We start from the raw sequence: 27,108 nt of genomic DNA, 5'->3' as shown, positions 1-27,108 counted from the left end.
GCCGCAACCAGACAGTGCCAGACCGATACTTCGCGGCGGTTTTAACAACAGGCCACACCGAGAAGAAAATGCATTTCAGGCGTGCATTTAATATCACGCAATTATGCAATACACAAAAAAAGTGTACATGGCGGCGGGTGTGTAGTGACAGAGAGAGAGAGAGAAAACAAGTGCGTGGGCGCTATTGCTGAAGCTGTAGACACGAGTATCGTTCCGCTTGACGCATCCGGTTGTCAAGTCTCGGCTTTGGCCAGCGGCCGAGACAAGCCGCCCCGAAGTACGCTACTGCCTTTACGTTTGGGATTGTTTGCAGTCTTCCAAGCCTTTGTTCATCATCATCAACATGGTCTACGTGCACTGACTTGCTACTTGGTAACGTACAAACACAAGCTACAATCAGGCTGTTTTTTTTTTTCCAGAAGACGTCACAACTGCTGATTCCACCCCAAACGTAACCTTGCTTTCTCACAACTACGGTCAACAACAAACTTGCCGAGCCCCTTGTTTCACACACTCGACGTGGTGTACCAGCTTGGCAGCGTGCAAACAGCGGTTATACAAACACGACGCCTCGGAAACAGGCAAATAGACTTTCCAACCACATCACAACAAGACCGCTAGACAACGTATTGCAGATATACAAAGTGCTATAGATTTCTCTTTGTGCAGTGCAGTGGTAGTACTATGAGGGTAGAAGTAGCACGTCATCATGATAACATCACCGTTGCACTGGGGATCCAGAGAGTAGAGTTGTGTACGCAGAATTAGAGAAACGGACGAATGAAAAAAGCTGACTCTCGGTGCCACGCACCTCGCGCGCAAGAGGTGGAGGGCGTTGCTTATCTAATGCCCGAAGCACCAGTACAGATTTCGCAGGCCAACAGGGCTTTGCCTGAGCACCCTCCTAGGTAATGCACATACAAACATGGCTGCCAGAGGGTAGCCATGGATCCGCCGCATATGAAAGAATTAAAAAACGCAGCAATGGCTGAATGCACCCTCTTTCCTCGTATGCCCGCGGAAAGAGGTCGTAGTCAAAATTATGAACCAGCGCAACAACGCGTTTCCGATAAGCAAGAGCCAAAAAAAAAAAAAGTGCCTCGGTAGAAAATAGACGAAGGCTTTGCTTTGTGTACTTTGTTGGTAGGGACTTTCCTGGACGCTTGCAGCTAGTTTCCGAGTGCGACTTACAAAATACGGCACTTAGCCGCTTTCACCGCACTGTGTTCCAAAACTAAATCACGTCGGGTTTGTCCCGGCGCAGAAAAACAACTTTCGTGCTGCTTTTGGATGCGCACACAGACGCAAACAGGAACGGTAGGTTTTAAAGTGTAGAACGTGTTCGACGAATGGCACCAAAGATTGAGAGTTGTAGCTAGAAGAAAAACCGAGTGAAGTCACAAAAGAGGACGCCGCCACAATTGCACCTACTGACACCTATCTTGCGTCCCTCAAGGTGACGTACTAGGTACATTACTTTTCCCCGTGCCCCAACAAAATCTAACAACAACCAAACTACAGTCCAGCAACACATCTTGCCAGTGATCTCTTGTAGTCTCTCCAGACAGAGGACGTTGCAAAAAGTAACAGGAACACTAACACGGTATCACGACGTCACTACTACATGGCGGCCATTTTTCGCCGATGTCTCTAAACGGCAACGGCGCTACAGAAGTAGTCATCAGGTTAGACTTTGCTGGGGTGTGTGATCTGTCTTGCATTTCCCGACAGGGGACGACATCGTCAACATCGTGCACTCTTGGAGACGACGTTATTCAAGACGGAGCGAAAAATACACTCTACAGCAGCCCACATACAAGGCAGGTTGTCATGGCTAGGGATCTACAACGTGATTGGTCGAAGCTGCCGCAAGTGCGTATAGCTAGTGTTATTGCTGCTGGATGTATAGCTCGTGATGGGGGTGTGCATTCGGATGCCGCGAGCGACATCGCAGTGGTGCCGGGAAAAAAGAGGATACCACTCAATACCGAGCATTGCAGAACCTTGCTATGTACAAAAAGGTATTGCCTGGAGTGCAAAAACCGAGGCATCAATACTACCAACAGTTCACCAAAATGGTAAAAACTATAAATAACCATACAGAACGGCTTAGTGTATCACATGTAAAAAAAAGGAGTTAACAATACAGAATGCACTCAGGAATCCACCGTCACTGCACACTGAACACAATCAAAATGGTCGTAAGACGACTGTTATGGAATTAGGTCCTTAAAGCAGAGCCGTCAAACTGGCCACACATAGACTTCCTCTAGGAAGCTCATCATGCTTATGTTTTTCAAACAGTTTTGTTTGAAGAATTTCCGGTTGCTTTTCGTGGTCTTCCTTTATGAATGTCAGACTTTTCAGTTTCCGGGAAGTACAGCATAAAATTTTTAGCACAAGTCAATGCCAAATCCATGTTTAGTCAACACTGCAAAATTCTGCAGTTAGGTTCTGCAACAGGCAGCCAATGTTTGAATAAAAGCCACGAGCTCACTGCAAAAACTGACTACAGTGCTGTACTCATCCCCACATACAGGGCCGTACCCAGAGGGGGGGTTTGGGGGTTCGAACCCCTCCCGAAATCTTTTCCAGGCAGCGCGTAAGCAATACTTCCTGTTGCTTTCGGCAAAACTACCCCCTTCCCGAAACCAATAACCCCCTCCGAAAAAAATTTCTGGCTACGGCCCTGCCCACATATATGCTGGCTTAGCCCTTTCTGCACTATTTAGCTACTACAACATTTCCTTGAAGCCTGAAAGATTTCTAGACTAGTTAACTGCATGATGATCGAGACTAGCTAGCATTAAGCTGTTAAAAAAAGAACAGGAAAAAGATGTAAAATGACTGCAATACGCAGCTGCAAAAGAAGAAAACAGAACCTCTTCATTCAGATGACGATGGAAGTGTTAAGAGGTGATTGTGCAATTGTTTGTCCACATTTAGACTGATCAGCTAATTTACGCGCCGATGTTAGCTAGAAGTCAACCAACCGTATGTTGTCCAACACATTACCTGTCCTACCAAACGCGGGTTTGTTCTAATTTTAGATAACTTGTCCAGATTAGTCGGCTCTCCAAACAACAACGGTTGCATCTTGTATCCAAGCGCGACATCCACTGAGAGTACATCGATAACAGTGCCCCCTGATGATGGACTTTGCAGCTAAAGTGACAGCTGCAGAGTCTTTCGGAACGTTCTCGTGAAAAGCCACACTTCTAAGCCTCCCACCAACCCTTACTATCTTCAACCGTCCCTCACACCGGCTGCCTGCTTTCAACAACCAACGATCGCGAGTGAGTGCTGCAAACCATGTTTTGCCCTGCCCTATTCCACTCTGAGCAGAGTTCATTTTAGAGTACGTCCCACAGCCTTGGAGATGGAGAGACAGAAGTGCTCAGAAGGTTAATTCCACTGCGCCAAGGAGATTCTGAACGCTTCGCCTCAATGTTGAAAGTATCACAATCTCAACAGCTCGTGGCTTGCCACCATCTTTCTTTTCCACTGCCCTTCAACGCTGACAGTCCGCACGGAGTATTGCCAGACAGAACTGATCAAGAAAAACCAGACAAAAAAAGTAGAGAAAACGGTTTCGGCCTGAAGAATGATGCAGCATAGAAGAGAGCCCGGCAAACTCTAGCCGTAAGATAGGAGCACATCTTATAGAGTTCTATAAGAATGCATTGCCGGGTGCTTGAGTCGGCTTTCTGCCTACTCAACACCCCAGCTGGCAGCTGCAAAACCTTGTCCGGTCCTAAAACTTCCGACTGGACCAGTTTTCAAAGCTGTCACGCTAACTTGAAGCAGGATAGAAGAACGCCGTAAAAATCAGGTTTGTTGCGCTGCATAACAGCTTTTGAATGAGAGTATGCTCAACAAACCTGCACCTTCCCGTTAGTGATGATAGCTTTTTTTTTTCTAGAATACAGGTTGTAGAAAAAGTTTATAAAAGTCCTCGAAAGGCCAGCATTTCAGGGATACTTCCATCAGTTTTGTCAGTCCAATCTGCTACGGCCATAGTTTTCATTATGAAGGAATGCAACTAAAACTGTCAAATATCGAACGAACATACGTGTCAGCACATTGATGATCTTTTAAGGATTACAAGAACGCAATTAGGCCAATGCTTCCTGGGAAAAAGGAAAACAGTTTTTCTTATTGCAATGCCATACCGAAATGCCTTCCAAGAAAAAAATGATACAAACTTCCTGGAAATAATAAAAAGAGCATACAGCAATCACAGCACCCCCTCAGCGTGACTGCCTTCAAATGTTACCAAATACATAAACTGTACAAATAAGGTATAACATGGCATAATGTCATGACTCGAATATAGACTGCAACAATGAAGCACTCAAGTTGATAACACACAAGTAAAAAAAATTTTTTCTTTACACCCACGACAAAATGAACACCACAACAATTCATAAAGCAGCGATAAATGGCCTGATTAAATAGTAGCATAGCAACCAGTTTAACCATCTTTTTTTTTTTTTTTCTCCTTTTGGCTCAGCATATAAACAGTCACAGAAAAAGCTATTCTAGGTCCTGTAAGTAACCTGACTAGTATCACTTGTAGTCTGCTCACAGCATGATATGGGATAAAAATAACACACTTTGGCCTGGGCTAGTTGCTGCTTTCTTCCACTTTTCAAAGAAAGTGACACAAGCCAAACACAAGCAAACACTTGCACAGCATAAAGAACAGCCAAAAAATGCCATTTCTCTCTTTTGCTTGTGTTTAGCTTGATGGCCTGTAAAGCAACATGTCAACACACACGCATGACAAGGATAAAATAAACACATGACCAGCATCATTAGCCAGCCTTTACCAGCAAAGCACTGGCTGATAGGAGAGATAATATGAATACCAGCAGCTGCTGACAACGATAATGGGAAGTAGATGAGACAACCAGAGCTGCATAAAGTTCTACAGATTCTGCACCTCGTGATTTTTCGCGGTCTGGTGGATGCATGTATACAACAAAACAAAACAAAAACAGATCTCAGTTTATGTCAAGGCTTCAGTAAGTGCAGTCCACTTAGTATAACAAGTCCACATCCAACAAGTTGTCAACTATAACAAATTTTTTTTCCATACGTACTGACTTTGGTATTAACATTAGTCGAGATAACAGTTATTACTTATAACAGTCAGGTTTTCAAGCACTGTCAAGAACATTACGAGCGAACCACGCTATGTATCTGCGATTTCCAGAAAAGTATGCAAAAATGACAGCTTCTATCTTATAAATAAACGAAACATGCTGCACAATTACGAGGCCGCGCCTCAACCTTTTGTCAGTAACTACGTGGAGAGCATGCATGTTTCTCATTTTTAAGGAAACAGCCGCATCAGGCCTGAGCATGCAAACATACGAGCATTTCTTGTTAAATTTTGCACACAAAATGTTCGATCCACGAACAATCCTCCTGATGACAAAAGCATACCCGTCAGTCAGTCCGCAAGTTGCTGAGCACAATGGTGCCACAGAGGAAATAACCCGTCCGTAACTAGCCTCTGGACTGGAGCGTTTCATTACATCGCAAAGCACGATGGTGATGCAATACTCTACAGTTCTGCAGACTATACAGTAGATTCTCGTTAAGACGAACTTGGTAATGGCAAATTTTATATCTAAGATGACCAGCACTCTTGAAGAAAAAAAAAAAAAGAAGTCCACTTAAGATGAATTTCTGATAACAGGAACAAATTTTTACAGTCCCGTCGAGTTCATCTGAGCGGGAATTACTGCATATCCCCCCTTAAAGATAAACGCACGTCCCTCAGAGATACATCGCTTAAATATATCACAGATATATCTCCGAGAACAGTTCACCAAAGCCCCAACGTGAAACGGCTCCAGCGGTGCATTGGCCCCGCCTGAGCGCTGCAATGCGGTGCACGGCAGCGCACAGGCCAGTGAAGCTATGGAATGAATTACCGCCGGTCCAGAGACTAGCTCGGCAACAGGGCCGGTCCCAGGGCTGGAATGTCGCGGACTCTCGGTCCGCTACCTTTCGAGCGAACCGAGCGCCGAAGTCGGCGGTCAGGTCTAGCGGTCTTCCTCTCCAGAGTCTCCGTCGTCGGTGGTGTAGGCGCGGTTGATGCCCCGTATGTGCACGTACTGCACCGTCTTCTTGTTGTCGCGCGTCGTCGAGTCGCTCCACCAGGGGTGCGCGAAGAGGTCGCTGACCTCTTCGAGAGACTTGCCCTTGGTCTCCGGCAGGAAGAAGAAGAAGAAGAGCCAGCCCAGTGACGAGAGGCCGGCGTACAAGTAGAAGGTCCCTGTGGGAAGGGGGAGGGCATAGATCAACCCACGTGACCCCTCATGCCAGGATGTGAACAGTACAGCGCTAAGGCTGTCCTACAATTTTTACGTTACAAAGTACCGACAAAAAATTAAAGCCGTTCCACTCAATGAAAGTCGTCAGAAGTACAGAGCAGTGATTCGCCATAATGAGCTGTGGCGCCGTTATCCACTCACTGCTACCACCCAATGCAATTCAAATTTCCCGCCTTCGCAGTGCTTGCATGCCCCCCTACCTGAAACTGCGTCAGCAGAAGCTCTGTTCTTTTTGTGCTTGTTTTTTGTCCTGCACGTGCCTGCGTAACACTGCCACTTTTTTTCCGCCTACCATCGTAAAAACCAACCAAACGAGTGTTCGTAACTAAAAGAATGCGGGCACTGCTGGTTAATTACGTATATTTTGCCTCAAATATTTCTAGTTTTCTTTGCGCTAAACAATGTGGAGATGTATGACAAGCACCAGCGGTTCACGAGTTTCGAACGCTTACAACAATATAAACTGCTTGGCTTTCGAAGCCTCTGGGTTACGCCGCGACAACAGCCACTACGACGGAACGCCGTGTGGCTCTACTTGGGTCCAGCGAGCGAGCTACGATGACAAGGCGAGCCCCTAAAATGCTCTGCACTTAAAAGCCAAGGTGCATGGGTGCTTAGGCCAGATGATGATCAGCCGTTAAAGGAAACCCAGCATGCCAGAGACAGTAAACAAAGCACACACACACGGCATCTTTTCGGAATGTTGTCTCTTGTGAACAACTATACCGGCTAGTTGGTATCACTAGCCTAAAATAAGTTGGACAATATGGCCAATGAATCATCGAGACCGGACGCACACAGCGTCTTTTTTGCGTCCCTGGTCTTTTTCGCACTGTTTCCACTTGATATACTACTTAAACTAAATTAAACCAAGTTATAGTATTAGTTGAGTGCTACAACAATAGGCTCATTGTTTCCTGTTTCTAACCTAACAATAGTAGCGGTCAAGTTGCAGAGCCTTGTAAGTGTCCAGAGAGGGGTCACTGACCGTATTTTGTGACTGCCTCCGTGAGCGTAAGGAATGTCATGGAGACCAGGAGGTTGAATGCCCAGTTGAAGGAAGTGGCCACTGAGAAACAGGTTGACCGTGCCCACAGCGGATAGATCTCAGAATTGATGGTCCACGGCATGGCTCCAAGACCTACAGAAGGGGGGAGAAAGACGTACAGAGAGAAATGGCTCATCTGTAGGGCCCAATGTACGTCTCAAATAATTTTTAAACACAAATTAATTCTGTAATGCCTCAATCCTGTAAGCAAGGTTGAAGCACATTGAACTTGAGGCACTATCAGTGCCATGCGTAACTGGAAGACCTGTAAAACATTCATTCGGCGTCATTCTTATGAAAATTTCCGTCTCACACTGGCAAGACATGTAAAACATTCATTCGGCGTCATTCTTATGAAAATTTCCGTCTCACACTGGCAAGACCTGTAAAACATTCATTCGGCGTCATTCTTATGAAAATTTCCGTCTCACACTGGCACTGAGCTCTCTTGCAGGACATAACTTTTGTGGGCACATAGCCACACTCAGAGCCAACTGCTGGCGCTGCACCTTCGTGCCCCAGCTAAAGCTCCACCACCATCGGCTAATGAAACAACTCTTCACGATTCAGACGTGAATCGTCTGTAATAAAGCTCTCTCCCTCTCTCTCTCCACTTAGTAAAACGAAAGCTTTCTCAGTGAGATTGATGGTATTGTGTCACAAAACTAATGCATTTCCCCATAGACTGGTTGGTCGAACAAAAAGCTCTGATAATATCTTTGGACACATGGTGTGTGCATGAAACTGAGCTTCCCTTGTGTCAAGACGGTTACTTGAACATTGCGAAAAAGGAATTCTAGATAAGAAAATACCGCACTGATCATGAAGGAGTAGTACAATAGTATACCTTTATCTCATAAACCGCATATCCATATACATTTAGATCATTTGCAGATGTGTTTACTTAGTGTGCGAAAAATCGTCGCCCGGGTTCGTTCCTAGTTTGCGATTCGGGTTTGATGATCAATTGGACACACTTTCGGCGAAGGTAGGATGCGCTGTTAGCTTTCGTGCTCCTCTCAGCTTGATTTAGGAAAGGATGGTAAAGTTGATATCAGCTGTTGATATCAGCTACGATGTCGTTCTACCGAGTTGCCTCCCTAATTCAAAACGCCCGCTTCCTATGTCTAACCGTTACTCCTGTCGTCCTATGGCTCGTTGGGCCGTACCGGGGGCGAAGAAGAAGAGGTAGAGGAGCAGTCCCAGGATGGTCATCCAGGAGTAGCGGCTGGGGCACCAGTTGTAGGCCCACACGTACGCGTGGCTGCCCCCCTGCTGGCAGGGGCCCACCAGCGAGACGTCCAGGTTGTTCGGGTTCACCGGCAGGCAGCTCGAGTTGGAGGAGGGCGGGGCGTCCGGCACGTAGCAGTACCCGCACCCCGAGCTCCCCGAGCAGGACGCGCACGAGCTGCGAGAAGATCGCAAGAGAAGGCCACCTTAGCCGTTTGCGGCAGGCATTATTATAATGTAGCCGCCAGAAAAATTTGTAACTGCCTGTGTATGCTTTTCAATACCTAAATTTCACTTAAAAACCATATAACAACTCCATCTCATAAGTAGTTAGTAAATGAATTCGTGTCCTAATCGTAAACACGCTTTTGGAAACATGACTACCGTTTTCTAACCACTGCTACAATAGAAAATGTATACACATTATTGTGCTCTGTAGCCCTTATACAGTAGACTCTCGATAAACGAAACTTCAAGGGACCGAAAAAATTAGCTCCGTTTAACTCTTTCGTTACGGCGGAAAAACAACCGATTTTAGGTGCTTCCACAAAAACGTTTTTTTTCTCTTGAGCTACTGGACACACGTAGCCTTGCAATGCATGAAATTGTAGCTTATAGATTGCTCTTCCAAACATAAAGCAGCAGTTTTGTTAAAGGTACAATTACTTACAGTTTATTCGTCAAGTAATCAGAAAAAATCCCACAAGAAAAGTATACGAAAAACACAAATTGGCACTTTTACCAAGACTAAAAATTATTTCACGTATTTTAAGATATACAAATTGTTCCTACGTTCCTTGGCTATGATTCAATATATAAATCAACAGTGTACACCAAGTTTTGGATTTTTGAGGGCCCGTCAACCTAGCGCAACTGGAGGCTGTGCCACGCCGCAAGGGCACTCAAGGGTGAGTGAGTCTCTGTAAATCGTGCATCCAAGTACCGTACTTACCCGATTCTAACGCGCACTTTTTTTCCGGAAAAATAGGTCGAGAAATTGCATGCGCGTTAGAATCGGACACGAAACCAAAACAGCGGAAATTTCCTCCCACACATCGCCATAAGCATGTCAAGATGGCGCTAAAGCTTTTAGCAACGATTTTTCGGACGCAGGAAGCATAGGCGCCTAGGCTTTTCTATCGGCGTTCACACAAATCGTCAAATCGTTCCACTTGCGCGCTTGATAACAGCAATGGCAGCAGCGGCTCTCACGCGTTCAAAATGAGCGGTCGGCTGAAGCGTGCGCCTCTGGAGAAGCTCGCGGGATGGGCTTGCGAGGCGTGGGGCACGATCCCATCGACCATGGTTGAACGTTGGTTCAGAAGTGTGGCATCGCGAACGTGCTTGACGGCACCGAGGCCGAGATGTTGTGGTCAGCGGAAAGCAACGAGGAGTGAGATGAGTGAGAATACTTCGGGAAATAAATCACCCGTTTCTCTCGCATTCGCTTTTCTTGCTCACACAGTTCCTTGCGCGTTACAATCGGAGGTGCAAGTTTTTTCGGTTTCTTGCCAGAAAAATGGGGTGCGCATTAGAATCGGGTAATTACGGTATACTCTTTTGTGTTCTCCCACAAAATCCTTATCAGTTCGGTGGTAAAAAACAAGAAAAAAAAAATTGAGCGCTCTCGACAAGCGCCACACCTGAACGCTGCACCGCTAATCTGACACGAGCGCCAGGTTATCTTGAAGGTAATAGCGCGATATGGCGCGGTGCATTTGGCAAAATATCCTGGCCATACGTTGTCGGGACCCTAAACACCAAATCAAAACCGCAGTCGTCAGATAAGAAGTGCGTTTTGTTTATAAATACAGCGCGGAGTTACAACGAAATTACCTGCCAGTGCTTGTTGAAGTGCGAGGCACCTGAACCGGAGCTTCGTCGTCCTAACTAAAATCTGAAGATCCCACATCATTGCTTGACCCCTCACTGCTGCTGGAATCAGAAAAATCGACAGCAGGAGCTGCCGAAGTGCTTGGTACAGCAGTCCGACTGTGCGGAGCGCGGCGTGAACCCGACGCCATTTTTCCTCCTCTTCCCTTCCCCCTTCGGTTCAAATTTCTCTTGCTACGCCGCCACCACACGAGACACATAAACAAACGAAACCGAAATTGAAAAAGAAGTTGCCAATGAACACACCAGATGGCAATAGTTGCCTGTGGAGCGCAGGTTTCAGATTTTGCGGGAGATTTAAAATCATCGGACGCCGGCTTCCGATTGCCTATGGCGCCGTCGTGAAAGAGTTAACAGGAGTTCCGTTTACTGAGATTGATGCGTAAAAGTGCACGTTTGTGTGCGTACGCATTCTTCATACCATTTCATGGAACTCTAAGCACTAGGAGGTGAATGTAGCTGATAGTTTTTTGGAAAGCAAGAAAACTTAAAAAAGGTTTAGGCACAGCATTCACAAAGTTGATTTGGCAACAATGAGTCGCTGTGCATGCACTACAAAATGCATCAATTATTTTCGTTTGAGTCCTTGAAACTGCGTCTTCACGAAGGTTAGAGACCTCAACTTTGCGAGTACAGTAGAATCTCGATGATACGATTCTGGGTGATACGAATTTCGGGATGATACGAATTTCTGAAAAGTCCCGGCAAAATTGAATTGTTTGCAATGGGAAAAATTTCGGCTGTTACGAACGGACCTGCGCGGCCCGGCGGATGATACGAACGAGCCAGCGAGGCGCCCGACTGCCGAACAAGCAAGTGACGGCTCTCTCTCCCCATTTGTCACTCTTTTTTTTCTCCAGAAACGGCCGGGCTGTTGTTTCCTGCTCAGAAAACGCGCCCCGCACGCCCCATGCGCGCCGCGAAACCTCTCGCACGCTGCGCGCGCCGCGGCCGCGGCGGCAACAAGGCGGCGGCTTCTAGCCGCTCTTTAAAATGCCGCTCAAGGCAGACACGAAGTTTCTTGTGCAGTAAAGAAGCTGATAACGTTGATGAAAACGGTACTATAAAACACCATCCGTGCCGCTAGTGAAAGCGCCCATAAAATATCTGCCGGAGTGCTAAGCCTAAACATCTCTGGCGGAGCCAGCGGGCTGTCTCGAGCGTTTCGCAAGTCGTCAGCGTCTTTTTCTAACCGAGGTAGGAGATACCGCGGGCGCGAAATCGTCAATGCGGCCGTGAAAATACAGCGCGCGCAAACCCGAGGCGTGCGAATCGCGTGCAAAAACGCACCATGCGGTTCACGCTCGACTGTTGCGGCGTGTAGCGAGCTTGAACACCGGGAATGAGGAGACAAGCGCGAAGCTAGGCGAAGCGTTACGCGCTCCAGAAAGAACTGCTTTGTGACGTGGGGGTTTAAAAAAATCAGAAAAAATCACGAATTTGTTCACGCGAACGTAAAAAAAAGAAATAAACGAAAACTTTCTTCAGCGCTCAATTTTTTGGTCTGTGTTGGTTCATACGAATTTCGGATGATACGAATATTTTTCGCGGTCCCGCGAGATTCGTATCATCGAGATTCTACTGTATTATGAGCCACCAAATGTAGAATATGGCAACGCGGTAATGAAGGGCGAATAGCACCACGATGGCACAAACAAGGCACAAGGAGCTGAGCCCTATAACCTCAGCGTCTTGAATCGAGACCAAACGACTGGAACAAGAACTGCGATGCTGCATTTGTTGTGCTAACACGGCTGACCACTAATGAGACGAGGCCTACGAGGTCAAAAAAAACATGGACAAAAAAAAAAACCGAAACAGCCAGAACCGTAAAAAGCTGATTCTCATCCCAATGGGTTTCACAAATTCCATTTCTTGTTCCGTTTACACGGTGGCGCAGAAATTTTAGTTCCGATTACCGATAGTTTTTGTACGTTATCTGAATACAAAACCAACCAACTTCCAGGCTACTGTCCCGTTTAAGCGGCAATTCCATTTAAGCGATTTTTGTTTATCGAGATTGTACTGTATATCAAGGTAACAGCTTCAGTTTTACTTTACGTTTGAACTAGACAGAAAAGGTAACAGTAACACCAAGAACATCTACTTGACGCGTCCTAGAACGCCGAGGCATTCATCTTGCTCTCTTGTTTTGGTAAAGCATTGGTGGATGGTAAAGGCGTGTCATTCACAAAATGGCAGCACTGTTCCGTAGAGCGTGAAATGCAAATGCTGGCTGAACAGTTCAAGTGGGGATGACGACCATTGTAACTAACAAAAATGCTCTTAAAAGTCACGTGCACAATTGTACACGCGATGTCGCAACGGGTTAGACGAAATCGGATGTTTGAAGTAAGATAATTCGGAGGCAACGGATGGTCTTTGGGTGAGGCCTTTGTCCTGCATTGAACCTAGATAAGCTGATGACGATGGCGGTGAGAGGCGGTCTGCCAGCAACTGGTAAATACAGTTGCATGCTTGCCCGCAGATCATGATTACCATATCCAAGCCCACTGCAGGACAAAGGTCTCTCCCATAGATCTCCAACCGCTCCTTTCCTGTGCTACCTGAACCCATCCTTGGCCCCAAATTTTTTTATTTCTCATGTCTGCATCCGGCGATTGTTCCTTTTTGCACTATGAGACGATACGATTTGTCTGCGGCTCAAACTGTACCCCCGGAGCAAATCCTGACAGTAACCCCATACACAACATGGCTCGCTGTCATTCCTTGGCCAAACTCATTCGTTCTTACATTTTTGGTACAGCTGGCAGCGAGGGAATTAGGGCTTGACTGGTGGAAATGCAAAAGGCTGGCTCCGCCACAAGACCTTTACGTCAACTTGTTAGTGCAAGCCTTAAGCTGGATTTCCTGCACCATGACTAGGCTGTGCAAAGAAAGCCAAACTTTCATGATGTCAGCATTTCAAAATTACTGAAATTAGTAATTAGTGGACACTAAAATTAGCACTACCGCGCCAACAATGCATGCCATTTCCCCTCCTGGCAATGCTCTAGTGCGTCTGCCTGCCCTTCTTCACACCCCGACTACTAAAAGACCCACCAACATCTTCTGCCTCTATGCAAGGGCACCATCATTTTCATAAGTTTAAGAGAGTTCCTAACACATAGATGGTCGGGAACAAGGGTTATAGACTTTACACACGGACACATTGCCGCTCATAAAAAGAGGAAAAGAGGCAGTGCACGACAGAAACAACACAAAAGTGTAGAGGTGTAGGAGCACAGAATTGCGTCAGAAAGACACCAAGCACTTTCTCCTTTGTCAGTTATGAGACTTGTCAATCAAAGATGCAACGAGTTCCACAGCATTCTGGGACCTTGAGCAAGACAGACAGGAAAAACAGAAATGGAGCATTGCACTATGGCCTGCCCGCAGACAATCTCTAAGCATGCCCACTGCTGTGTCACAAAAGCAGGTCACGGTAACGTGCGGCACGCGCTGTGGCGTCATGTCACGTATCCCATAAATGATAAACATGAGGTGATGATGAAGCGTTCATTCTTGGGTCATGCAGGGTGTCTAGCAAATTGCCCAATTCAATTTCCCTGACTTTTCCAGGTTTTCCATGACCATTTTAGTTGAAATTCCCTGACCAATACAACACGCGCCATTTTGTGGAAACGGTCCGTGAAGCATATAAAAAGCGTAGAGAAAACACATTCTATCATACGAAAAAACGCATTTGTTGCAAGTGCCCTAATTCTCAAAATCCACTTTGATTAATTTCAGTTTGTTGTTTGAGGTTTGCTTGCCTTCAGTTACGGCTTCAGATAGTTTATTTCATCTTGCGGGATAGAAGCTTCAAGTTGCGCTTCAGCAAGCACCTTTTGCTTTTTTTCTTGATTGTCCTGGCTTGACATGCAACGTGAACCGCATGGTGCGTTGCGCGTGCGATTTTTTGACGCCCGCGTCGACGATTCGCGCGCGTGGCAGCTTCTGCCTCGCTCAGAAAATGACGCGCGTCGTGCGCGGCAGTGGGAGGAGCCTGACGACTTGCGCCAATGGGGAGCCGCGCGCCTCATGGCGGCAGTTTCGAAGCTCTCGAGGCAGCCGGCTGGCTCCGCCAGAGATGTTAAGGCTTACCATGCCGGCAGGTATTGCATGGGCCCTTTCAGTAGTGGCGCGGATGATGTTTTTTGTACCGTTTTCTCCCACATTGTAAGCTCTTTTACCTCACAAGCAACTTCGTGCATGCCTTGTGCGGCATTATAGAGAGCGCTTAGAAGCGGTCGCTCGAACTCCCGTCACCACTTCGCGGTCGAAGCCGCCGCCATGTTGCCGCCGCCGGCAGCACCCTGCGCAGCGTGCGGGCAGTTCCGCAGCAGCGTCAGCGCGCCTGTGACGTGCGCGGCGCGTTTTCGCGAGCAGAAAACACCCCATGCGGTTCACTGGGTTCGCGCTAAACCATGTTCCTTTTTGATTATGTAATTCTGGCTCCTGATGTCATAAGGAAGTTCTTTCAAGATTAGCTTCCAAAAAGCACTGCCTTTTAAAATTCGCTAAAAAAAAGCCCGTTTTGCGTGCGATTTGGGCACCACCTAGACGTCCCTCTGCCGCAAATGCACCCAGCAACCTAAGCCAGCTGCGTGAACCGCACGGCGAGTTTCTGCACGCGATTCGTGCGCGGTATTTTCACGGCCGCGTCGACGATTTCGTGCCTGCGGTGGCTCCTTTCCTGCACAAACAAGTGCGTTTGTGCCTTGAGTAGCATTTTAAAGAGCGGTTAGAAGCGGCAGTTGGAGCTACCGCACGACTCCGCGGCCGGTGCTGCCGCCATGTTGCCAACGCCTACCGCTCGGCACGCACCGTGCAGGTGGTTTGCGCGGCGGCATCAGCGCGCCTCGGGCGTACGCGCCGCGTTTTCCCTTGCAGAAAAACCAAAAAGCGTTTCATGCGGTTCACGCTTTCGTCGCGCGCGAACGTGTTGTGTTCGGTAACTTCTTGGGGGCCTCCAACACTGGTTTCCCCTATTCTAAAACTGTGTGGGCTGGCCCCAAAGTGGTTTTCCCTGACTGGTACTACTTGATTCAAAAATTCCCTGACAATTTCCTGACTTTTCCCGGTGGCTCAAAATTCCCTGACTTTTCCCGGTTTTCCCGGCCGCTAGACACCCTCTCATGAGACCAACGCCATCTCCAAGCTAGTGCAAGACGCATCATCACTTACGTGAAATTGTCACAGATGCCAACACCTGGGATTCCGCTGGGCCCCACTGAAGGCGATTCCATGTCAGCAAGCTGAAAACCCACAGCAAGCACACACAGGCTTGCTATGACACCTGCAAAACAGAGCAAAGTCCCAGTCAGTTCCACACGTACACTCTTCCAATAAAATGCCAGTGCTTGTTGCCATTTGCAAACTTGCTAGAGCATACTAGAGGAACAAACTCAAGTCTGCCACATGAGCCAGTACTATAAGATGCTACACAATGATAGGAAAGATTAAACACTTAAACATTCCCTTCTAAAAAAAGTTGACAGAAGTGCGAAAGCTAAAAGTGCGTCCAACGTTCACTGAAAGTGCGTCCAATCGATCGTCAAACTTTCAAAGACCCAAATCGCAAAGGAAGAACGAACCCATGCAAAGAGTTTTGCGCACTAAGTAAATACACCTACGGACAATCTAAATGTATACCAATACATGGTTTATCAGATAATGGTATACTATTGTACTCTTACTGCTTGATCGATGCGTGTATTGTCTTATCTAGAACACCGTTCCTTCTTCGCGATTTTCAAGGAACAGTTTTGACACAATGGAAGCCCTGTTTCCCGCACGTGCTGCGTGTCCAGCGATCTTATTAGAGCTTTTCGCTTGACCAACCGACCTATGGGGAAAGGCATCAGTTTTTTGACAGGGCGCCATCGTCCCACTAGGAAAGCTTTCGCTTTAAAAGGTCTCACAACTGAGGTCAAGTCAAGGAGCTTTTCGTAATTGTAGAAGCTGCCTAGTTGCTAAATAATGCAAGCTGAGCAGAACTAACAAACAGGGGAGAAGTTTCCGCATCACCAACATGGTTCAACAGTACAGTAAAGTAAAGTAAAGTAAAAGTTCCTAGACACCTTTGATGCCGGGCAAATGCTGGGAAGCGCCACAGGAAGAAGTATCAGTTTACAGTTTGTTTGCCACACTCATGCTGCACTCAAGTTTTTTTTGCCCGGTCAGTGTTCCCGCTTCCCAATCTGCTCCGAGCCATATCGAGTCGGCGGTGGCGTTAATCGGGTCAGCTGACCTTCGTAGGCGTGTGGATTGCTTTTGCGTACGAGTATGCGGACTAGTTCCGATGTTCAGCGAAGACTCTGACACTGTGTAGCGTGTATTTTCGCTGGTCTAACCGGCACTGACAGTGACAGAGTCCCCCCCCAGAGAGGGCGCCACTTACCTGCCAGACTGAGGAGAGTGAGAAGCCTGCGGCCGATCTTCTCCACGAGGCCCATGCCGACGAAGGAGCAGGCAAAGTTGACAAAGGACGTGGCTGCGGCCAGCCAGATCGCCTTGGACGCGTCGTGCACTCCCGACATTTGTATGATTGTAGCGCCATAATACCTGCACGTGAGCCACACGGAAATGGGCAGAATATGAGACAACGTCCTTGGCAAGCAAAAGAAATCACGATCAGCGACCAGCCACCGAACGGTACACAAATGTAAAGAAACATTTCATTGATAACATCATGTACATGCAACCACTAGCAATTCACATACCTGCTGCAATGGCACACATTATTCCAAATCTTTCAAAACGACATTGAAGACAAAACCAAAGGTGGTCTAAATATTTAGATAGGCATCCCCAGAAAACGATTTATACCAGTCTCTGTTGCAGTACCATCAAAATAATTTTGCAAGTAATTAAAAAAAATGAAGGTATCAGTCGCCCAACAGAGATGACGTAAACAGCGGCTGACCAAGAGTCACATGATGAACAACGCAACAAGAAGAGCGTGCGGAAGCACTAAAAAAACAGGTAATATCTTTCTTTACAAATTAACTTTTATTAATCCTAAACAATCATAAATTCACACGTACAATTCAAGCCGTGCCGATATTCGCAAGCTGCCAAGCCGCGGTGTCACGGGCGGTTGCGGTGGTTATTGCAGGTTCGGCGCAGCGGCAGCGGCTGCAATGCTTCACTTGGTGGGCGTTAGTTTTTTTGTTGGTGTTGTTTTTCGCCTCCATCAGAAAAGCGACCACCACGGCCGGGAATCAAACACGCAGGCAGAGTCCTTCAATGCTTTTCTGGTCACGAAACTTCTCCGTAACGCTATGGGAGAGCTTCATATGGGGACCAAAGCTCCCGCGCGGTGGCGCTACGAGTCTGGTGAAGGCGGCTTGGACGGCGGCAGCCGCATTTGCAGTGCGTTGGAGCGCGAGCTTGCTGGTGTTTGTTGTGTGATATAGCTTTCTAAACTCATCATGAAGGGCAAACTATGTGAACTAACATGCCTCTGACGTGCTGTGTACCTGGTTGCCGCTCTGGCTATCGGAGTACAACGGAAAAGGCTTCGCTGTTCTGCCTCCCAAGCGACCGCGAACAATGCGACAGGTGGAAGCGAGCCATTCCACGACAGGACATGGGCGCTTTCAGCTTCAAGTAGAAGGCCTTTCATGTGTTCGAGAAACATTTCGACCCCACGGACATTATTCGAGCCGATGAGTTCGAAATAAGTGGACAATCTGTGCTTCTGCAGCGCGAGAAGCTCAAGCTCCGCGTCGCCCCGGTTATTTGAAAACCTGCCGGCGTATCTTACGAAGCCCAAGCCACAATCGCGCTCACAATGAGAAAATCTGCCTGCTAAACGTCGTCGCGTTTCGTCGCCGCTCAAAGATTGGGCTGCAGCTACTGTGATTTTGGTTATCCAACCAGATATTTTGATTTTGGAAAGCGGAGCATGGCTATCTTTGCCTGCATATATTTTTTTTTTCACTTGCCCGCGGCGCTTGCCCAGGGGCTAAGGCGTTGTGCTGATAAGCCCAAGGATGCGGGTTCCCAGCCGCTTTTCTGATGGAGGCGAAAAGAGAAAACGCTTGTGTGTTCGAGATTTCGGCACAAGTTAAACATACCTGAGTGGTTAAAATTAATCCGGAGCGCTACACTACGGCGCGCACCCCATTGCCTGTGTGGCATCGGCACGTTAAACCTCATAATCAATCAATCAATGTTTTTTAACTTGCCGTTTGGATGGGAGGGGTGTGACAGGCACTGAGCGGGCGAGTTTTTATCTGTTGACACCCTATGCCTTATGAGAACAGCCGAGAAAGTAGCTGAAGGCTGTAGCATTTACTCCTACCCTGGCCCCTCCGCGCGCCCATTATTCTGCTTCCATTTCGTGAGCGTTTTTTTCCCTGCTGTCCACGCTCACTTTCCGAATCTCGATTATTTTTTTACATTATTAGCGCGCTATAAATAGCGCAAACACAGCGCTAACCCAACGTGCTGTACGTTTGCACACCTATTTGCTCATCACAGCATGTTGCGCCCAGGGCTGAATACAGATTTAATTCTGGCGCTAGTTCACTGAAATCATGCAGGCGGCTGCAAAGGCTAGTCAAAAATTGAAAACGCCAGATGTCCGCCTTCTCAAAGCGAGAACGTAGCGGTGCTTGCCGCAACGAACACTGCAACATATGCGCCTCAGTAACACCCGTGGTCTTGCCTCAATTTCACAGCTGAGCTACGCGACAACAACTCCCTCAAAAACACCAACTGACTGACTCAAAAATGACTCAAAAACTTCGCTCGCGTTTTTACAGGTGGAAATGAAGAGCAGATGAAAGTAGGCGCGTTGCCGATGGAGAAACAGCTGGCCAGCAAGCGTCGTCGACCGCCGGCGAAGCCTTCACGTTAACAGGGGCGATCCTAGCGGCAGCTTTTGTCCCTGAATGAAACTTCGGCCGGAGTTTCGTGACCAGAAAAGAATTGAAGGACTCTGCCGCAGGTAAGCAATCTGTGGCCAATACCTCTGCCGATACCAAAACACGGCAGCTGACAATCAGCTGATCTGTGTCGACGACTTCACTCATGTCTTGCGACAGGCAGGCTGTAGGACGCTGCGCGAAACAGTAGTCAACGTCGAGGAATAGCGCTTTTAGATGCAGAGCATCTTTTGCTCGTGGCTATGTCTGTTGCCCGTTGGCATCCGCACCTCTCCTCCTCATCCCCCTCTCCACGCCAGCTGCGCGATAGCGTGCTACTCCCTCCGTCCTCCTCTCCACGCCAGCTGTACGATAGCACACTGCTCCCTCCGTCCTCCTCTCCACGCCAGCTGTACGATAGCACACTGCTCCCTCTGTCCTCCTCTCCACGCCAGCGCTATATATAACCGCGTGCACGTGCCGCTGCCTCAGTTGCTTCGTCGGACGAGTCTCGCTCCGGCTTCTGATGAGTACCGACAGTCCTGCTAGTGGATTGGCTGACACAAGTTCAGCCAGCATCACCCAACCAGTTAACAGAGCCGTTTGTCAGAGGGGAACTCTGAGGTGATGCAAAGCACCGCGGAGTTTCCAACAACATTCACGCGATGTGGGTAACCAACGCAAGTGAAAATAAAGGGAACTCCGCGATGCTTCACATCACCTCGGGGTTCCCCTCGGGAAGATGGTGTAATTTTTTTGAGCTTGGTGGGACGGCCTCATGTGTGCGCCGCGCCCGCGCGCCCCATTACTGAGGAGACACACATGGTTGCTGGCGTGCGTGCCCCGCCAGTGAACACAACCTATAGACAACCAAGAGCACTCACATGACCGTATTAATGCCTGCAATCTGCTGAAACATCATCAGAGCACATCCCACGATGAGCGCCAGGCGGAGGGGACCGTTGCGCAGCACCTGAATCAACACGGGTCCAGCTGCAGAAGGGAAAGTGAAGAGAATGGATCAGGCGATGCAACAACCTCACACCAATTACGTGTCATTAGGACCCGCTCCTTGCATAAAAGATATGGATTGTGCACAAACTAGAAACCCTGTTTCTAGAACTATAAACATTATGCACCCTTGTAATAATAACTCACTGCCGGTGTAACACGACTTGTTAAAGCATACACGGTTGGAAGAAAAACTATGCCCCAGACAACAGCATAGCCTAACCAACACTGCAAGCGAAAGAACAGCTGAATCCAGGATCATAACAAAAGTTTGACAATGCAGTCAATGGATCAATGCAACCACTGTACAAAAACGCCACACTTGATACCAACGTTACCCTGACTACGAACTAACAAGGGAATGTAACAATGGGTATTGTTGCCCTAGGCTGTCGAATGCACAATTAACTGTCTTGTTATTCAAAATTGGTCATATTGATCACTGAGTTCATTGCCTAATTTCATCACATTCAAAGTGTTATGGCTAATCCCCGCTCACTGTTTGCATAGAAAGGTGCACACCTTTCTGGTTCCGCAAGTTACGTCCCAAACACACCCCAGCCCTTTTGACCGCTACATGGACCAGTGAGCTCTGTGGCTTAAAATTCACGAGAAAGGGAAATATCAAGACACAACAACTGATTTAAAGCAGGAGCAGGTCAAAAAAATTAAAGCCGTTCCACTCAATGTGAAAGCTGTCGGAAGTGCAGATCAGATATTCACCAAAAATGGGCTGTAGCACCGTTACCCGCTCACTGCTACCCCCCAATGCAATTCAAATTTCCCGCCTTCGCAGTGCTCGCGCGCCCCCTGCCTAAAACTGCACCAGCGTTTTCTTTTTTTTTTTTTTTTGTGATTGCTTTTCCTAACGCACGTGCCGGCATTGCCTTTTTTTTCCCGCTTACTATCGTAAAAACCAACCCAACGAGCGTTCTTAACTAAACTGAACATGGGCGCTGCGGTTAATTACATTTATCTTGCCTCAAATGTACCTACAGTTTCCTTTGAGCTAAACAACAGGAAGATGTATGACAAGCGCCAGCGGTTTGCGAGCTTCATACGCTTGTGACTATATAAACCACTTTGCTTTTGAAGCCTCTGGGTTACGCCACGACGACAGCCGTTGCGATGGAACGCTGTGTGGCTCTACTTGGGTCCAGTGAGCAAGCTACGACGACAAGGCGAGCCCCTAAATGCTCCGCCGTAACACAAACCGCCAAACATTCGCGTGCCGCCAACAAGTACAACCTCCAGCCTCACACTCAAGCCAGTAGCAGCCAATCCAATCCAGAAACCCCCATGATTCCAATGTTGGCAGAAAATATTCTATGAAGCTCTATTGATGACGATGCGTGGTGAACTGATTTCTGCTAGGATCAAGGCACCTTGATCGATGCCAAAGAAGACAAGAGAATAGCCAACTCACAGTGTTCGACCTCGCCGTCACCACCTCCTCCTCCCCCTCCATCGAGGCAGTTGGCCTTGAGGGCATCAAACTCTGGCTCGATGTTGGCAGTGGGTCCGCGAAAGCGACGCAGCACCTCAATGGCTTCCTGGTAAGCGCCCTTACTAGCAAGCCACCGGGGGGACTCCGGCATCCCCAGGAAGCCCACCAGCTGGATGAGCGATGGAATGCCCGCCAGGCCCAGCATGTACCTGCAAAGGGGGGCACAGACATCCCTTTAAAGCCCGCACCCCAAGTTCTTTCCCTCTTTTCTGTCACCATCGTTTCACGCGTACAAGCGTTACCAAAATCTATACGCCACGCATCAAAATACGAAATCTTCCCCTCGCTCATCAAGAATAGGGTACAACATCGCCAGGGGCACCCAAACACAAGTTTGCCATACTTTCCCTGGTGGTTCAGAAGTGTAGGTAGGTGCCCCTCGCATGAATTTACTAAGCGAGCGACGACTCCACAAGCTTTACTTCCCTCGCGATGCACACCGACTGCCCCTTTATTGAACGCAACAAGTAAAACCCGAGACTACAAATGCAACATGCCAGTAAGAGACAGTTAAACCCGAGACTACAAATGCAACATGCCAGTAAGAGACAGTTAAACCCGAGACTACAAATGCAACATGCCAGTAAGAGACAGTAAAACCCGAGACTACAAATGCAACATGCCAGTAAGAGACAGTTTTCTTGGCAGTACAAGACTGCCTCCTATCAGCGACAGAGAACGCAAACTACCCGCACACAATGATGTTGCCTACTGGTTTATAACACAAGTCACGGAGTTCCTCAGTGGTCAACCAGCACTCCAAAAAGATCAGCCATTGGGTAGGTGGGGAGGGAAGGAGAAAGCCTCACCGCCAGCCGTTCTCAGTGTCGTAGCTGAAGAGGCCGTCGGAGACGCTGGCCACAAACTGGCCCCCCGTGATGAACACCTGGTTGACCGTGACCAGCAGGCCCCGCAGCTCGGCCGGGGCAACCTCCGCTATGTACACGGGCACCGTCATGGACGCCAGGCCTGTGCCAGTGGTGAGGGCAAGGCAGGGCACAAGTGCGGCCATTTGAGCAGCGTGTGTGGCCACATGACTGACTTGGAAGGTTCAATACTTGAAACGGCATTGCCAGCTGAGATAGCAACAAAACCATGTATTTAACTCTAAATCCAAACGGTCCACAAGGAAAGAAATGTGAAGAGTGTCTCCTTTCTTCCCAGTCTTTCTTATCTGCTGGTATTTGTCCACATTGCCTTTGTACCCTGTATTTTTCACATTCACTAAACCCCCTCCAACCCATCAAATATGTGTAACACCCGTAACCGAAGGCTCTATTAATGTGTTCGATACGATTTCCGCAAATTTGTGCCATTTTAACCCACTGACATTGCGTCAATTGGTGACAAAAAGTAAAATTTACAAGTATTCCCCCTATGTAAGAAGCTCAATGAGTAAACGCATTTGATTTTTTGTTTCATCAGATACAAAATTAATAACTCAGATGTTATGTTTATCAACAAAACAGACAAAACTTTCACTTTGACGAGGGAAGCCAAAATCAATTTTAGGCTTCCATTACCGTAAAACTGTGACAAAAAATTGATTCAGTTAAGTGTAGTTGTTGGAATAGTGCTGCCTTTAATTTGCAACGCACCTAGTCTGTCGGTCATTCTTTTGGAAGTCAAAATGCATGCAATAACAAAAATGTATCTATTCCTTCCTAAACAAAGTTGAGAGAAGCGCAGAAGCTGAAAGTGCATTCAATCGATTGTCAGACCTTCAGGGACCCAAATCACAAGTGAGAAACAAAGCCACGTGACGATTGTTCGTGCACTAAGTGAAAGCATCTTAGAATGATATGAATACATGCCGATACGTGGTCTATGAGATAAAGGCATACTATTGTACTCCACCGTCACGCCTGATGCATGTATGTATTGCCTTATCTAGAACCGTTCCTTTTTTGCTATTTCCAAGTAAGCACTTTGACACAATGGAAGCCCGGTTTCCCGCACACGTCGTGTGCCCAGAGATCTCATCGGAGCGTGTCAGTCGGCCAATCGGTCTATGGGGAAATGCATTAGTTTTTTGACAGGACGCCATCGGTCCCACTAAAAACGCTTTTGCTTTAAAAAATGTATTATAACTGCTTGGCCGTAAAAATACTGAGCAAGGGTAGAGCATGTTCCCCCTTGTATTTTATACTCTACAAAAGAAATGCCTATTTTCATTCACTCTCAGGTAAGCATCCTTCAAGTCTGTAGCGCCAACTCTTGGGGCATGAGCTCTTAATACTCCTTGAAGGGGCCATAAATGCAAAATACAAGTCTGGTTCATTGGAATGACTGCTTTGTCACAATAAAAATGGCACCAATTCGATTGCAAACCTCGATCATACAATCCAGGCATTGCAGACAACATATGAAGCAGTGAAGTAAAGAATATACTACCAATGCGTACTGCCGGTGACGACATATGGAGCGGAAACTCAGTGCCTTACTAAACGACTCAGGAAACTTAGCTTGACTCAGCAGGCCATAGAAAGAAGAATGATAGGGGAGGAAATCCTGGATTAAGGAGCAAACTCAAGTGGACGATATCATAGCTCAAGTAAAGGAAAAGAAATGGACTTGGGCTGGTAATGTGGCGGGACGAAAAGACAACCGTTGGACTACCAGGATAGTGGATACCAAGAGACAAGTCTAGAAGACGGGGAAGGCATTAACCCAAGGGAGGGACGAAATAAGGAGATTCGAGTGCAAAGAAGGGAATCAAGCAGCGGAGGACAGAAGCGGTTGTAGGTCGATCGGAGATGCTTTCGTCCTGCAGTGGATCTGAGTAGGCTGTTGGTGATGATCATGATAAAGCCGTGGCAACTCACCATCAGAGCTCTCGCTGCATCTTCTTGATGTCACAATATTTTGTTTGTACAACGGGCGACCGTGAATAAACAAGACTGTGCAATTGTAACGGGCCTATAGTTTCCTGCAATCGACTCACTTGAACGCTAACATGCATTTAAAACACCGATAACCATGGTTTAGTATTCACTTTATTGCGTCACTGCTGACATGGTGTAGCGCAAAGTTTTTCAATAGTTTCTTACTTCTTTTTTTAATTAAATTAAATTAATTTAATTATTTTTTTTAATTTAATTAAATTAATTTCTGAAATCGTCTATTGTATACATTCTTGTTGTAACACAAAATGAAATAAATTCAAATTCAAATAACCATTTTCATAGCTGCAGTGAAGCCAAGTGGGCTATTAGAGACAAGTTCTTTCGAAATAAACAAGGGTGTATTGTGTCATCGTGGCCATTTTATTGATAAGATTTCCTCACAGTTTTTCACAACATAGCAAAAATGCACTATTAAAATAAAAAAAGGCTAGCAAGAACAAAATTATCAGCTCGACAACAGAACTGGAAATACCAGCAAATGCCACAACATCAATAAAAGATTACTTTCAGAAAAGATGGAGGTGATCAGTAGGCTTTGTGTTGCTTCTCAGAGCGTTCCTGTTGTGCGTTCTCAGGAGAATATATCAGCTAAGGGCAACATCTGTTCCACCAAAAATGCTTCATTCGGTGCATGGCAGTACTCTGGCCAAGATATGTACTCGAGCAGACTCCTCAGTAGAAGGACAAGATTTTTGGAGCATTTTGTGACACAACCCAAAACGCATGAGCATGTGTCAATGCTTCATAGACAATAAAAAGAAGGACGGTACGACATCTGCCCTACAAAAGACATATTACGAATGACTGGATTTCACTTGAATGTAGCCGCGCTGGGGATAGCTAAACGTGTTCCGCAATCTTGAGACGACACCTCAACTTGGAGTACGAAGCTTTAAAAACGAAGCCAACAAGCACATCTGCAAGACACATGCACGCCACAGCGCAGCGCATAACTAACCAAACCAAACCGCGGGGCTCGGTTCGAGTGTGCGGAGCGTCCATTGTTTCCGCAGTTTGCGCAACTTTCTTGCAAGCGGAAACTAATCACAAGACCGCGTGATGACGCGGACGGCATATCACATTACTCCGATAAGCCAGCTCGGTATCCAGGGCGCCCAGGTATAGAGCGAACGCACTGACGGCGATATTTGAATGATTGGCCAAAACAGCTGTGCGTACACACGTGGTTGACAAGGTCACAAAACGATCGACGCGACCGAAGCTTAGCATCTCCGAGAAAAAAAAAAAAAAGAAGAAACGACGCTCCACAAGGTGCTCCACATTTCAAGCACAGTTTTCCACTGTACTATTCCTATCAGCAAGTCGACCCCGTACAGTCAGCACGTTATTCAGTGTTCGGCATATGCCTCGGCTTTGCTTCAATGCTGTTGCGACGTAACGGGGGTACCCAGCTGTTACTCAAGTCAAAGTTGTCGCTCGTGCAGATGATTCAATTAGAGTACTCGACGCACATACAGGCGCACGGCTCCACGCGGTCTTTGTGTTTTGTTTTTTCGCGATCACGAGTGCAAGCCGCCTGTTCGGCTACGCATCTGAGTCGCAGTCACTTTAAACGCGAATGATACTTCCTGGCTCAGCTGAGAGAGCAGCGCGCGCAAGCGTCAGCTCGCGCCCAAAACTTACCGATGCCCGCTCCGACGATCAGGCGTCCGCCCAACAGCATGCCTTTGTTGATCGACACTCCCATGAGCACCGCCCCGACCGTGAAAACGAAGCTAGCTACAAGCACGACGGGCTTGCGTCCGAACGTGTCCGTCGCCATGCCAGCGACGATCGCGAACGCCCAGGCGCTGGCGACGGTGACGGAAACCACGAGCTCCTGCCACAGGTAGGTCAGGTGGAAGTGGCTCCGCAGCTGGATCATGGCACCGGACACGACGCCCGTGTCGTAGCCGAACAGAAACCCCCCGACGGCCGACAGTACGGTGGTGCATACTAGCAGGCGGGTGACGGGCGCTTTGGGCCGCTTCGTGCCGTCGGCTATGATACTTCGGCGCTCTTCGTCTTCATCGTTGTGGAAGCCATTCATGTCGTACTTGGTTTCGCCCGCCAGCTTGAATTCTGGGTCGAGTCCTCCCCGAATATTTTGATCGCGGCCAGGTTAGTGTCTGACGCCGCCGGACGAGTGCAATGCGCTAACTAAAATTCCGCCCGCCTGCTGCTACATACGACCACCACCGGAGAGCTGCCACCCGCACACCCCGCACGAATCGACAACTGACAGCGGACGGTCGGCCGGGTTGCGAAGAGCGACCGCTAGGGAACA

At 47.7% G+C, this 27,108-nt stretch overlaps 1 protein-coding gene across 1 annotated transcript; it reads right to left on the bottom strand.

Annotated features, from left to right (window-relative positions):
- Positions 1-69: 69 nt before the first annotated feature.
- On the bottom strand, positions 70-27,084 carry LOC144159393 (proton myo-inositol cotransporter-like). The gene is made up of 9 exons (XM_077690849.1): positions 26,466-27,084; positions 22,725-22,884; positions 21,835-22,064; positions 20,282-20,390; positions 16,925-17,088; positions 15,709-15,820; positions 8,565-8,803; positions 7,336-7,488; positions 70-6,289 (listed from the first exon to the last, which is right to left on the bottom strand). Exons 1-9 carry the CDS (start codon positions 26,869-26,871, stop codon positions 6,057-6,059), a joined length of 1,806 nt encoding a protein of 601 aa, XP_077546975.1. The 5' UTR covers positions 26,872-27,084; the 3' UTR covers positions 70-6,056.
- Positions 27,085-27,108: the final 24 nt, after the last annotated feature.

This window comes from Haemaphysalis longicornis, unplaced genomic scaffold, assembly GCF_048455015.1.
Source record: "Haemaphysalis longicornis isolate Haplotype H1 unplaced genomic scaffold, Haemaphysalis longicornis Haplotype H1 scaffold_10, whole genome shotgun sequence".
Taxonomy (NCBI): Eukaryota; Metazoa; Arthropoda; class Arachnida; order Ixodida; family Ixodidae; genus Haemaphysalis; species Haemaphysalis longicornis.
The sequence above is the reverse complement of the archived record's forward strand: the minus strand, read 5'-3'. Positions and strand labels throughout refer to the sequence as shown.